Source organism: Anabrus simplex, chromosome 2, assembly GCF_040414725.1.
Source record: "Anabrus simplex isolate iqAnaSimp1 chromosome 2, ASM4041472v1, whole genome shotgun sequence".
Taxonomy (NCBI): domain Eukaryota; kingdom Metazoa; phylum Arthropoda; class Insecta; order Orthoptera; family Tettigoniidae; genus Anabrus; species Anabrus simplex.
In genome coordinates, this window is record NC_090266.1 from 200,141,424 (window position 1) to 200,157,215 (window position 15,792).

The 15,792-nt window shown below is 37.9% G+C and overlaps 1 protein-coding gene across 3 annotated transcripts in view; it reads left to right on the top strand.

The window, feature by feature from the left end:
* Vap33 (VAMP-associated protein 33kDa) overlaps nucleotides 1-15,792 on the top strand; it is a 189,222-nt gene that overhangs the window by 116,876 nt on the left and 56,554 nt on the right. For all 3 annotated transcript variants that reach the window (XM_067140500.2, XM_067140501.2, XM_068226133.1), the window contains one exon: nucleotides 8,078-8,181. In XM_067140500.2, coding sequence (XP_066996601.1) covers nucleotides 8,078-8,181 — 104 coding nt within the window. The remainder of the gene's footprint in view (nucleotides 1-8,077; nucleotides 8,182-15,792) is intronic.

The window sequence follows — 15,792 nt, forward strand, 5'->3', positions numbered from 1 at the left end:
TTAGTTTTCTCGAACGAGATCTTTAGACCAGTCTTAGCAGCTACTTCAATCTGCTTTGCTGCCGTTTGAAGATCGTCTGCAAAGAGCACATCAGCTAAGGCCAGGCAATCAACTGTAATACCGGTAGCTTTACAACCAATTCTCACTCCGTTTTGATAGTTTCTCTTAGCCAGTTTCTTCCTCCATTCCCAGACGACTTTCTCCATCACACAGTTGAAAATTAGTGGGGAGAGGCCATTCCCCTGTCTGAGCCCTGTTTTGATCTCAAACTTTTCTGAGAGCTCCCCCATAAATTTTACTCGGGAGTATGTGTCCGTGAGAGTCGGTTGTGTCACAGCTATGGATTTATCATCCAATCCGAATTCCTTGAGAGTATTAAGTGTTGTACAGTCTACAGAATCGTATGCTTTCTTGAAATCTACAAAGGTCATGACCAACCTCTTTTGCCTCTTCGCCCTTATTTTTATCAGTGATTTCAAGATGAAAATTGGTTCTGCACACGAGTGTCTTTTTCGAAATCCTGCTTGGTATTCACTTACCTGCTTGTCCAGATGAGGCTCCACTCTATGCTTGAGTGCTTTTGAAAATATCTTATATGCAACGGAGAGGTGAGATTCTTCTGTAATTATTAGGGACCAGAAAAATTAGCATCTATTCGTTTCAAAATTAGCATCTATTTTTTCCAAAATTAGCACTTATTTTTCCAAAATTAGCATCTACTTACAAAGTTAAAATAAGCGTATGGTGTTATTAATTTTAACGATTCCAAGTTTATGAAGTGCAATTATTGTCCTTGGTTCACACACAATACAAATTCATTGTTCAAACGATAGCATTGTCATTACTTTGGCATCGCTTTCTTTCAAATTGCACCGTCTGTCTGTAAACACTGTGTTGTAATGAGACAACACGCGCTCGCTATCTACATTGTTCGTTGGGGTCCACAACAACTTAAGACAGTATTTAGCAAATATGCTGAACTTTGAACTGCAGTTAATGCTTTGCTTCCTTTGAAGCACCATATTTTGATGTTAAGAATTGTAAATATATTTTCGCTTTCTTGTTTTCAAAAATGCGGACTTTATCATCGCAACCACATGATTTAAATCTCTCATCACTGCGACCCAGCTATTGCCAACCAAGCTGATCTTAAGTGCCCAGCACTGTACATGCATCAAATGATCCCCTATGACCACACTTAATGTTTCATAACCCCGGGTCATGTACGGGGCACTGTCACTAACAAACACTTTAACTGCATCATATGGTACACTATAACTGTGCACAGCTTCTAAAACAGCACTAGTGTAGCATTTCCTGCATCAAGATAGTTCACAGAAACAACGTGCAGCTCTCTTTTCGATTCGGCTGGGACTTGGAATATAATGATAAAAACACAACACAACGGCCCATTCTATCTGTAGTTTCATCACGGAGTATGTTGATGTTCTTCCCCACTAGAGCATCTGCTGTTCTTTTCTGGTGGTCAGATACAACTTCTAGAAAGGAAGAAAGAGCTTAAATTATAACAAAATAATTCAAAACTACTGGATCACTGATCAATACTGATCTGCATTTAGGGCAGTCACCCAGGTGGCAGATTCCCTATCTGTTGTTTTCCTAGCCTTTTCCTAAATGATTTCAAAGAAATTGGAAATTTATTGAACGCCTCCCTTGGTAAGTTATTCCAATCCCTAACTCCCCTTCCTATAAATGAATATTTGCCCCAATTAGTCCTCTTGAATTCCAACTTTATCTTCATATTGTGACCTTTCCTACTTTTATAAACGCCACTCAAACTTATTCGTCTACTAATGTCATTCCACGCCATCTCTCCGCTGACAGCTCGGAACATACCACTTAAATCAGATCAAAAATTAGATGGATGGCTTTTCCGGCGTTTGCTCTATTAACCAGCGTTTCGTCTTAGGTCTGACACTAGACTCTTCAGAGTGGGATGTGTCAGACCCTACCCACTGACGCTGGGGTGTATGCAGGTGAACTTATCAGAAGCTTATTTATGAAGCACAGTCTGATAACTGCATACGGGAGATAAAACTCCACAATGGAAATAATGCCCGCCTAGCAATTCCAAATGGAAATTCTAAGTTCCCATGAAGGGAATTAGATTCTTTTCCACCAATAGAGCAAATGCCGGAAAAGCCATCCATCTAATTTTTGATCTGATTTTTGATATGCTGTATTGGTGGAAAAGAATCTAATTCCCTTCATGGGAACTTAGAATTTCCACATACCACTTTGTCGAGCAACTCTTCTTCCTTCTCTCAATTCCTCCCAACCCAAACTTTGCAACATTTTTGTAATGCTACTCTTTTGTCAGAAATCACCCAGAATAAATCGAGCTGCTTTTCTTTGGATTTTTTCCAGTTCTTTAATCAGGTAATCCTGGTGAGGGTCGCATACACTGGAACCATACTCTAGTTGGGGTCTTACCAGAGACTTACATGCCCTCTCCTTTACATCCTTACTACAACGCGTTAAACACCCTCATAACCATGTGCAGAGATCTGTACCCTTTATTTACAATCCCATTTATGTGATTACCCCAATGAAGATCTTTCCTTATATTAACACCTAGATACTTACAGTGATCCCCAAAAGGAACTTTCACCCCATCAACGCAGTAATTAAAACTGAGAGGACTTTTCCTATTTGTGAAACTCACAACCTGACTTTTAACCCCGTTTATCAACATACCATTGCCTGCTGTCCATCTCACAACATTTTCGAGGTCATTCTGCAGTTGCTCACAATCTTGTAACTTACTTATTACTCTATAGAGAATAACATCATCCGCAAAAAGCCTTACCTCCGATTCCACTCCTTTACTCATATAATTTATATATATATAAGAAAACATAAAGGTCCGATAATACTGCCTTGAGGAATTCCCCTCTTAATTATTACAGGGTCAGATAAAGCTTCACCTACTGTAATTCTCTGAGATCTATTTTCTAGATATATAGCAACCCATTCAGTCACCCTTTTGTGTAGTCCAGTTGCACTCATTTTTGCCAGTAGTCTCCCATGATCCACCCTATCAAAATGCTTTAGACAGGTCAATCGCGATACAGTCCATTTGACCTCCAGAATCCAAGATATCTGCTATATCTTGCTGGAATCCTACAAGTTGAGCTTCTGTGGAATAACCTTTCCTAAAACCGAACTGCCTTCTATCGAACCAGTTATTAATTTCACAAACATGTCTAATATAATCAGAAAGAATGCCTTCCCAAAGCTTACATACAATGCACGTCAAACTTACTGGCCTGTAATTTTCAGCTTTATGTCCATCACCCTTTCCTTTATACACAGGGCTTACTATAGCAACTCTCCATTCATCTGGTATAGCTCCTCTGACCAAACAATAATCAAATAAGTACTTCAGATATGGTACTATATCCCAACCCATTGTCTTTAGTATATCCCCAGTGATCTGATCAATTCCAGCTGCTTTTCTAGTTTTCAACTTGTGTATCTTATTGTAAATGTCATTGTTATCATATGTAAATTTTAATACTTCTTTGGCCTTAGTCTCCTCCTCTATCTGGACATTATCCTTGTAACCAACAATCTTTACATACTGCTGACTGAATACTTCTGCCTTTTTGAAGATCCTCACATACACACTCTCCTTGTTCATTAATTATTCCTGGAATATCCTTCTTGGAACCTGTTTCTGCCTTAAAATACCTATACATACCCTTCCATTTTTCACAAAAATGTGTATGACTGCCAATTATGCTTGCCCTCATGTTATCCTTAGCTGCCTTCTTTGCTAGATTCAATTTTTAGTAAGTTCCGTCAATTTCTCCTTACTTCCAAAGCCATTTCTAACTCTCTTTCTTTCCAGTCTGCACCTCCTTCTTAGTCTCTTTATTTCTCTATTATAATAGGGTGGGTGTTTACCATTCCTTACCACCCTTAAAGGTACAAACCTGTTTTTGCATTCCTCAACAATTTCTTTAACCCATCCCAGAGTCTGTTTACATTTTTATTTACCGTCTTCCACCGATCATAGTTACTTTTTAGAAACTGCCTCATGCCTGCTTTATCAGCCATATGGTACTGCCTAATAGTCCTACTTTTAAGACCTTCCTTTCAATCACATTTATTTTTAACTATGACAAAAACAGCTTCATGATCACTAATACCATCTATTACTTCAGTTCCCCTATAGAGCTCATCTGGTTTTATCAGCACCACATCCAGGATATTTTTCCCTCTGGTTGGTTCCATCACTTTCTGAATCAGCTGTCCTTCCTGTATTAACTTATTTGCCATTTGTTGGTCATGCTTCCTGTCGTTCGCATTTCCTTCCCAATAGACATCTGGCAAATTCAGATCTCCCGCAACAATCACATTTCTTTCCATGTTGTTTCCCACTGAGCCGACTATCCTACCAAATAATTCCGAATCTGCGTCAGTGCTACCCTTTCCCGGTCTGTACACTCCGAATATATCAAGTTGCCTATTATCTTTAGAAATGAGCCTTACACCTAGAATTGGGTATGGGTAAGATATTTCGATATGGAAATAGCACTCAAATTCGGTATCCTTCAATGTTGCGCTTGGTTTCGATGTCGTAATACCTAAACCGTAGCTGATCAATGAAATCGAAACTTACCCGGTAAATATACTTCACGTAGAGTTCTCACACATGGCAGCTCTTTATTTGAAAACTCGGTAATCCAGGCTCTTAGCTCTTTGCTTTCCAGCTTTTCCAGAGGTATATTTGCTTTGGCAAATACTTCAACTGTGCATTTCATGACCTCTTACGCCTTGATAACTGAGCTTATGAATTAAGATTTCATGCGAGACACAATCAAAAGCTTTTGTCAGGTCAATTAATGTAGCACGTGTGACTGTTTTATTCTTGAAATTATTTAATATGTCTTTGATGGCACATTCAACTGCTTTTATCGTTGTATGACCCTTTCTAAATCCAAACTGTTTTTTGTAAAGCAAATTATTTTTGAAAAAGTATTTGTTGAGTTGTATAAATATACAGGATTCAATAATTTGCTCAGAATGGGTACTATTGTTATAGGGCAATAATTTGATGGGCACATTCTATCCCCCTTTTTAAAGATAGGTATCACTTTAGACATCTTTAAACACTCAGGAAAAACACCTTGTCTAAGCATTAAATTTATTAAAAATGTCAATGGCATTAATATCATGTCAATAACTGCTTTGATTGTATTGTTGGAGAGACCATAAATGTCTTCGCTACTAGATGAATTCAAATTTGTAACAATACTTCTGTTTGCAGATTTACTTCCACCCACCTAAAATCCTTATTCAATACATTTGAGGAAAGATCAAAGTTATGCAACCAGTCTAAGAAATTATGTTTACTTGCATCCCCATCTAATGAAATGCTGTTATCGTGATCACATGTGCTTTCATAAAATACCTACTACACTGATCAGGTTCTAGAGGAATCGCATCTTTGTTATTTAAAGTTTGACCAGCACTTCTTATGATAGACCATGCAGCTTTGCATTTATTGTTTGCACTTTGGATATACCTGTCATTTGCTGCAAGTTTAGCCTCGTGTATATGGTTTTTTATATACTTTCCTGTAGTTTTTGAATATTTCTTTATCCTATTATTTACTTTATACTTATTATAATAAGCAAACATAATGCTACGCATTTTACCCAAATCAGGCGTAAACCAGTTTTTAACTCTATTTCTTGGTTTAGTTACAACTTTTTCAGGGAAAGCTGTATTAAGTCCCTGCAGTTTGTTGGTTTTATTAAAGATTTTAGAACATGGAAATACTGTGAACAGGTGTCCTGTGGGGTCTGATTTATACTACAGTTGGAGCACTTAAGTCTGCAAATTATCACCACTGCACAAAACTCACATCCAGGACAAGAGCATATAGGCCTAATTCTTTCAGCTACTAACTTCACTAATTTTATCTCAGATGTAACTACTGCAATGCACTAGAAGTTATCTGTGGTGGAATAACAGAAAACAATGCTCATCCATGTAAACAACACCCTAAATTTCAAAGCTTTAAAAAATTTTGCACTAACAACCAGGAGATGGTGGGTGAGTGCACACCCAATTTCTAGGACTGTACTTGTCAAACCGGCTTTAGAAGTTAGTGCTATTGCAACGATATACCATAGTGGGTTCAAATTAATATTCAGATTCTGTCAGCTTCTGTAGCGTAACGGTTGGTGTTATTAGCTGCCGTCCTCGGGGGCCAGAAATTTAAGAATGGCAGGAGGGCTGTTATGTGGTTGTAATGGTACATGCAGCTCACCTCCAACGGGGGTGTGCCTAACAATAGCTGCACCACCTCGGTCGGTATGAGGACACGAGTTTGCATTTGTAATATTCAGATTCTGTTATGGAAATTTTTTGGCCAAAATACAACTTTGGAATAACACAGGTTTGGATTCAAAATGTGTGATAAATACATCGAACATTACAATGGGGCAGCATAGGGGTATTTTTGGGCGCTGCCACCCGAGATAAACAGGAACTTGCCCTTAATGTGTGTGAAGTAAACCCGAGCTAAGAAAGGAAATTGTGAGATGGCTAGAACTTGGGAATTGAATACTTAGTTTTATGAAGTATGGAAGCTGTAGCATTTCAGTTTCACTAAGAAGAATGGTTATTTAACAAGTGAGATTGATAGCTATTATAGGCAGGCATTGTAATTTTAAATTCTTGATCCACATAGAAGCTGCCTGAAGACAAAGAATACACAATATAGAGAAATTGATTTAAAAAAGAAAACTACTTTGCTAAGAACTCAAAATAATTTTAAGATTTATGTGGTTAGATGAGCAATTTTAAGCAATTTTGTTGCAGTATCATTATTGCAAATTGCAGAAGAGAAATGAACTACATAATATGTAGATTAAAAGTAAACTATCTCAGATTGTCAGTTGAGTCTTTTAGGTCAACAGCCCAGAGGCTGGTTGGATTGTTAACACCAGAGGCAGTTATAAGAAAACTACAGAAACCAATAGTAGTGCTAAATTGAGGTATGCTAGGCAAGAAGAGGAGTGAGGTATTTTGCCACTGTTTTGCTCGCCGGGCACGATTGACCCTGTAATACTCGGATGCATTCTTTGCACTCTGTGTCATTACTCAGCATCACCCATTCCTGAGCAGCTTCCATATTGTCACAGTCATTGGTGAGGGTGGACTGGGACTAAGGTGGAAGCTTCATTTTGCTTTGGGCTTTTCCAAGGGACTGATGCAAAAATACTGTGAATATGGGGACAAAATCAAGTTTCATACACATCATTTAAGCAAGATAATGAGAAAATATTGCATTGTTTTTAGAAGTTGGGAGCATTTTCAAGGTTTCTTTAAAATTCAGGATGCCCTCAAATAAGGGAGTAGTTACCAAGGTATAAGAAATACTGTTGGTAAAATATGATAAAGCTTTTTACAGTTTTTCCCATTCTGTTCTGATATAAAAATATCCCTCCAGGAAGAGCTTGCCTAAGGAAAAATTGCATCACAAGGTATTTTTTGAACATCCTCATAAAATAGGCTTAATGGATGAAGAAAGGATGGTCTTCATTAATAGATATTGTACAGGTCCTTAAAAAAGTTATGTTCTCTCTGCTGTCTCATTAATGCATGTGCATTTAACTGTTTTAATGTCCTGCTTATTAAGGGCTGCTATGTGTATCCTTAATTGTGTGTTAAATTATATGTACTTGTTTGTCTCTAATAGAAGAAATTAATTCTATAGGAGTAAGCTCACACACATCAACAAATGTTTGGAATAGATTAGGAATAAGGTGTCCTGAATCTGGTCAATTTTCGTGCTCATAGTAGAGTTGATTTAAGCAATAAATGACACAGAGATAATTTATTCTTGTGAACCAGATAAGATTGTACTGATTTATGGTAAACACACACTGGCTGCAGTGTTCAATTTTATTCCCCCCCCCTAGATATGTTAATATTAGATTACTTGTACTGTACATGTTTATATAAAGTTATTGTAATGGCCTTCCATTACCATAAATATCTTTGATATCATAAGTGTTCTGTATTTCTCCCTTTTCAGTTTGTCTACAGCCCTTTGAGTTTGATCCTAATGAGAAAAACAAACACAAGTTCATGGTTCAGACTATGATTGCTCCTGAAGGGGACATAAACATGGATTCATTGGTATGTTATTGCTTTCTATAGTATGTGCTGTCATGTGTGTTAGTAAGAGGACTACTTTCTATGTCAAATGGGAAACTTTTTGGCTTTGAGAAGCTGCTCAAAATTGTCCAACCAAGTGGCTGCTATATTATCACGTTATTCCACCCACTCAATGCACTACCGTACACTCCACAGAAAATTTACTTCATTAACCATTACTTGTACTAGGCAAAAAATAATTCCTTGATGAAAACTGCAATGGAAATGGCCTCCCATTTTCCACAGTCGATAGTAGTTATTGGGTGGAATTTGAATAATTGAGTGTGGTACCTGTGCCTCATGACCAGTACTTACAGCTAGCTAACCTTGCACCTTATGTCCATAGAACAGTAAAAGTAAGGAAAAAAGTAATTGGAGATTATTCACAACTGAGAAGAGTGAATAACTATGAAAGGTCAACTTCCAGCCATCCTTTCCATCCCCTTAACAGGTTTTTTTGTTATACAGTGAAACCTTGTTAGTGCGTTCCTCATTAACATATTTTTCTGCTTTGCACGTCGTAAGTTCAAAGTCCCGATTGTCAAAAATACCTTGCTTATCGAGTCATAAATTTTTGGTATTGCCGCTTAGTACGATCACATTTTTCTTTGCCCTGAAAATGTTATTTGTCATCCCTTGTGAAACGAACGTGATTTCCAGCTCAGGTAAGAGCCCTCACCACAGTTGTGTTAAAACTGGAAAAGGCCTTGAATTCCTGGACATCACAGGAGAAGTCGTACCTTCGGGGAACAAGTCGTTAGTTTCAAGAATGTTCAGTTTTGCTTGCTGGTTGGCAGCAATATTGCTGAATAATGCAGTGAGCGTATTTGTGCTTGTATTTTGCATTCCATTCATAAGCGGGACATTTATTTTGTATCGAGTGGTGCAGTGAAGGGTAGTGAATATTTGTTGCATGATAGCCTACATCTGGACAAGACATTTGTGATAGCCTAGTTATGAATACAGAAAAGTCTTGATATTGCTTACTAATGAAGACAAAATTAAAATCTGTCAGAAAGTGCACTGGCATCTGCATCTTTCAGTATGTAGAGGTGGCGCAAATGTTGAGTTTCGACTCAATCACTCGAGTTGGTCAAAGTTATGGCAGCCAAAGTCGTTCTCTCACAGTTGCATGTGGTTGAGTGTAACCTCCAATTCTTTGTTAGAGAGTGACCAGAAAATAACATTTAATAACCCAATAGTCCAAAATGAAATCTTTATAACATTTGTTTTAGAAAGTGTGATCTGCAATAATACTTCGGTGTTTTTATGGGCCTCCGGGCAAATGTTTCCGTATGTATTGCCTGGTGTTTTTCACACCTTTCATTGCACTGTTATTTTTTAAGCCCCAGCAGAAAAGGTTTTCATATTTGTTCTCTTGTGTTTTTCACACCTTTTACTTCTCTCCTCATCCTTAAAAATGATAGATACAGCTTTCACTCCATCCGCAGATACACGACATAAAATGCTCTCATGTCAAAAAAATGTTTCCACATCCTTGTTGGATAGTTTTTGTGTATTCAGTAGTACATTTCCTGGCTTATGTTCTTTTTCCTTGTCCCCTGCAGAAACATCTTAACAAGGTTTTTGCTGTATACCTGCTTCCTTTGCATGTTTGAGTGGACTGTGCATTTCTGTTCCTTTCATTGGCCTTCACTCTCTTTTTGTTCCATATCCTGATGCTCCATAATCTGGTTCCCCCATTCTCTCACTTAATTGGAAACCTGTTGAGGCCTTAAAATTATTTTGCTGTACTCTGGTGTGATCTTCACTGAGAATTAAGCTACTTTCTGATATTTCCAGTATAGATTTCAGATGAGATGTCAGAAATAAATTTGTAGAAATAAGAGTTGTATAAGTACATTAAAATAATACAGTATATGAGCATATGCATGGAAATCTAAGGTTGTCTGATGTAATAATTTGTATATAAGGCCAAAAACATGTTGGAGTTGTTCCTCATTATATGTAACTATTCTCATGTTTAGACCTGTGTTGAAATTTGCTATAATTTGCATACAAATGATTATTATTTTATTTTTCTATTCCGCCTATTCAATACAATTTCAATTAAGTTGTTCTCCTCGCCGTGCATCTCTCGCCTCACCTGAGCACAACATGCTGAAGCATTTCTCCTTGCCACAGTTCTCGCAGTTTAATACAGTGAGTATTCATATTTAGTCAGTAAGGCCCCTTTTCAACAACGCGGGTTAAATATATTCTAACCCTGGGTTTGTTAACGTAGGGTTAATATTTTAACTCATACTTATGAGTCACGTATTTCACCAAGCTATTTCAGCAGAGGGTTAACTAACACCGCATTAACCCTTGCTGGAAACAGCTGCTGTACTAATCAAGGAGGCAGTGACTAAAAATCAGAAATCATAAACTCACTTCTTGCATGGTTATTTTGTTTATTTTTTGCACTGTATTTTGTTTTCTTCTTTAGGTCCGTGGTAGATATTATTCTTTCGTGATCATGATCGAAAAATGAAAGAAGTTCAGGAGAGAAATAGGGACACAAATTTTTCTGTTTTAGGAAAAGCATTACTTATTGAATTAGCCACCAAGTACCAAAGCATTATAGAATGCAAGAAGACTGATGGTGTAAAATTAAAAGAAAAGGGCACATGGGAAGTACAAGATTCAAAAATTTCCATTTATTGCAAATGCGGTGTTTTTTTTCTTCCAGGTCCCTACCTATTAGTTTTCTGATATCGAATTTTAGCTTATCTGTGTCAAAAGTTGTTTTTTGAAAGTTGGCACACCTTCACATTAGCAATAACACACACGAAAGTAAATACAAAGTTTAGTTTCAAAGTGCATTTCTGTATAACTACTACCTGTAATAGACAGTATAATGTTCATAAGTGTTGTACTATTGAAGTGTTGTTGTGCAAGTACATTCCTAAATGCCACTGCAGTGCTGTCGTTATCAATGTGAAGAATGTTGTTCTCAATTCCAACATTCCTGTTACTTCTCCTTTCTGTGAGATACTGATGTAAAGTCAGGTCATGTGGGGGAAGTTAATCTTGGGTCTCCACAGTAATATTATGTAATACTGGTGTTGCTACTATTACAGTCAACGTAGTTTCTAGTTTAGTTTGCAAGCCCTAGTTTGTTTCGGTCAGCTGTGTATTCTAACCTCTCGCGAAGTTTGACTACTGATGATGGTTTTTGACAGTCTATATCTCTTTAGAAATTATTCCTCAGATTTATCGAAGTCCTTCCTTCTTATTATAGGCCTATTTCTGTTAGGAACACCATTTAACAAATCTAATTAAAGCAGCTCGGCAGCAAACGCGTGATTTACGGTGGCCATTTTGCTTTTAACCTTGAATAAACAGTTTAACCCAGGTGAAAGGAGGGGTTAACTTAATTCTGATCTTAACCTAGAGTTAAAAATAACCCTCCTTGATGAAACGGAATGAATAGTCAAATTCTGATTTAAAACTGTGTAATTCGGGGTTAAGGTTTAACCCACGTAGATGAAACCGGCCCTAAGCGAGTTACTTTTAGAGAGCACTAAAGGGGATAGTACTGTTGTAATACTGAGATGGTTACAGGCTCTGACAGTGTTAGTGATTTATCTGCAAGTAATGCAGTAGGCCGGGCTGAGTTAATCAGGCGGTTGAGGTGCTAGCCTTCTGATCCCAACTTGGCAGGTTTGATCCTGGCTCAGTCTAGTGGTATACGAAGGTGCTCAAATACGTTAGCCTTGTGTCAGTAGATTTACTGGCACATAAAAGAACTCCTGCAGGACTAATTTCCGGCACCTCGGCATCTCCGAAAACTGCAAAAGTATTTAGTGGGACGTTAAGCCAATAACAGTATTATAGTGAAACCTTATTAGTGCGTTCCTCATTAACATGTTTTCTTGCTTAGCAGGTCGTAAATTAGTCCCATTCTCATCGTATTAAATCTATATAAAAATACCTCGCTTATCACGTAACAAATTTTCACTATTACAGCTTAATACGATCACATTACCATATCGGATGGGTATCTGTTGTGAGACCAGACTAATGAATGGTTCATCGAAAGGGGGGTAGCAGCCTTTTGGAAGTTGCAAGGGCGACAGTCTGGATGATTGACTGATATGGCCTTGTAATAATACTCAACATGGCTTAGCTGTGTTGATACTGCTACACGGCTGAAAGCAACGGGAAACTACAGCCGTAACTAACTCCCGAGGACATGCAGCTCTCTCTGTATGAATGATGTACTGATGATGGCTTCCTCCCGGGTAAAATATTCCGGAGGTAAAATAGTCCCCCATTTGGATCTCCGGGTGGGGACTACACGAGAGGGGGCAATCATCAGGAAGATGGATACTGACATTCTGCAAGTCAGAGCGTGGAATGTGAGAAGTTTGAATCGTTGTGGTAGATTAGAGAATCTGAAAAGGGAGATGGATAGACTAAAGTTAGATGTAGTTGGTATAAGTGAAGTACGTTGGCAGGAAGAACAGAATTTTTGGTCAGGCAACTACGGAATTATGAACACAAAATCAAACAGAGGAAATGCAGGAGTTGGTTTAATAATGAATAAGAAAACAGGGCAGCGGGTAAGCTACTACGAACAGCATAGTGAAAGGATTATTGTTGTCAAGATACACGAAACCAATGCCCACCACAATAGTGCAGGTCTATACGCCTACTAGCTCAGCGGATGATGAGGAAATCGAAAGAATATATGAAGAGATAGAAGATTTAATACAATATGTAAAAGGTGACGAGAATCTAATTGTGATGGGAGACTGGTGGAATGCAGTGGTAGGCCAAGGAAGAGAAGGTAATACAATAGGAGAATTCGGACTGGGACAAAGGAACGAAAGAGAAAGTCGACTGGTTGAATTCTGCACTGATCATAATTTAGTCCTTGCCAATACTTGGTTCAAACACCAAAAACGACGGCTTTATACATGGACGAGACCTAGAGACACTGGAAGGTATCCAATAGACTTCATTATGATTAGGCAGAGATTCAGAAACCAGGTGTTAGATTGCAAAACTTTCCTAGGAGCAGGCGTGGACTCTGACCACAACTTGTTGGTCATGAAATGCCATCTGAAGCTGAAGAAATTGAAGAAAGGAAAGAATGAAAAAAGATGGGATCTAGACAAGTTGAAAGAAAAGAGTGTGAGGGATTGTTTCAAGGAACATGTTGCAAAAGGACTAAATGAAAAGGCTGAAGGAAACACAATAGAGGAAGAGTGGATAGTCATGAAAAATGAAGTCCGCAGGGCTTCTGAAGAAATGTTAGGAAGGAAGAAAAGATCAACTAAGAATCAGTGGATAACTCAGCAGATACTAGACCTGATTGATGAACGATGAAAATACAAGAATGCTAGAAGTGAAGAGGGCAGAAAAGAATACAGGCGATTAAAGAATGAAGTGGATAGAAAGTGCAAGGTAGCTAAGGAAGATTGGTTGAAGGAGAAGTGCAAGGATGTCAAAGGTTGTATGGTCCTAGGAAAGGTAGATGCTGCATACAGGAAAATCAAAGAAACCTTTGGAGAAAGGAAATCTAGGTGTATGAATATTAAGAGCTCAGATGGAAAGCCACTTCTAGGGAAAGACAAAGCAGGAAGATGGCAGGAACATATCCAGCAGTTGTATGAAGGTGAAGATGTAGAGAATTTGGTTCTGGAACAAGAAGAGGCTGTTGATGCTGATGAAATGGGAGACCCAATTTTGAGATCAGAGTTTGACAGAGCTGTGAACGACCTAAATAGGAACAAGGCACCTGGAATTGATGACATTCCCTCTGAGTTACTGACAGCCTTAGCAGAAACAAGCATGGCAAGGTTATTCCATTTAGTGTGTAAGATGTATGAGGACTGAAATGTGGGCTGGTGAGAATTCTTAAGATGAGCATATCTACAGTATATCTCAAACACTTAACATGTTACAGATGTGAAAATTGATATTTTTAATATTTTAAAATTAAAAAAAACAGATATTATTTTGTTTTTTGAAAACCACGTAACATGGGGGGGGGGGGACTGAAAAGGGGGTTGAATTAATTTTATTAGGGTACTGATATCTCAAAAACTGAAGTTTTTACAGACGTAAAAATTGGTATTTAGAGTCTCCTTTAAGAAGAAAGAAATACGTATTCTTTTGGATTTGGAAAATCCAGTTTAGGGGGGATTAAATGACTGAAATATTGGTTGAATTATTTGTACGAGGATATTTATATCTAAAAACCTAATGATGATGTAGACATGAAAATGGGTATTTGAAATCGCTTTTAAAAATAAAAAACACTCATTTTGGGGGGTAAAATTAACTTCAGAGTGGGGGGGGGGGGGAGCGTTGAAATAGGTTTTGAATTCTTTTCATGAGGATACAAATATCTCAAGAACTGGAGATGTTACAGTCGTGATAATTGGTATTTGGGCAGTTCCTTTATCAATAAACACATTTTTTTTTTTGGAAAAACCACTTAAGGGAATAATAATAATTTCGTGTGGCTATTTCTAGCCGTGTGCAGCCCTTGTAAGACAGACCCTCCGATGAGGGTAGGCGGCATCTGCCATGTGTAGAGAACTGCGTGTTTTTGTGGTGGAGGATAGTGTTATGTGTGGTGTGTGAGTTGCAGGGATGTTGAGGACAGCACAAACACCCAGCCCCCGGGCCACTGGAATTAACCAATGATGGTTAAAATCCCCGACCCGGCTGGGAATCGAACCCGCGACCCTCTGAACCGAAGGCCAGTACGCTGACCGTTCAGCCAACGAGTCGGACACTTAAGGGAATGAAAATAATAGAAAAAGCAGGTGAATTTTTAAAATGAGTACCGTATATCTACAGTGTATGTCAAAAGCTTCACATATTACAGACATGGAACTTGGTACATGGAATGTCCTTTAAAAATAAACAAACATGTCATTCTTTTTTGTTTTCGGAAAATCCACGTAGGTGGGGGTGGAGGAAGGGCTGATAAATGGGTTGAATTCTTTTTTATGCGGATACATATATCTCAAAACCTGCAAGATGTTACAGATGTGGAAATATGTATTCGTAATCTCCTTTAAAAATAAAGAAACCTTTTTTTTTTTTTTTTTACTTGAGAGAAGACTTTCTCAAGTGTACAGTTCTTTGTCACATGGTCATCTCAGCCCCAAAGGGCAATACCACACACTTATTTTACAAAGAGTTTCTGGGGTAAATGAAACTCAGTTTTTCAGTGAGGTTTTATACTTCAGGGATTTTCCAATAATGTCTTAGTACAGTACCGAGGAACGATTACTTTCATCAAATTACGAAATCCACTCGAGAGGCCGCGGGTAACTGCTAGTGTATTATTATTTATAAGTTTCATATTCCGTATTGATTGGATTCAATGTAATAGACAAGAAAAATGTTCCACCGATCAATACATTTATTGTGAATGAATTATTGCACTAGTACCGGTTTCGGCCTATCTTGGCCATCATCAGCTAGCACACAAATTTACAGTCATTAGACAAAATTACAAAGATGTTACGTTAGAGCATCCGGATGTCTAATGAAAAATAGAAGTAAAATATATTGCAGTATGTTGCGTTAAAATATCTCTGACTCGTAGCAGAACACAACAAATCT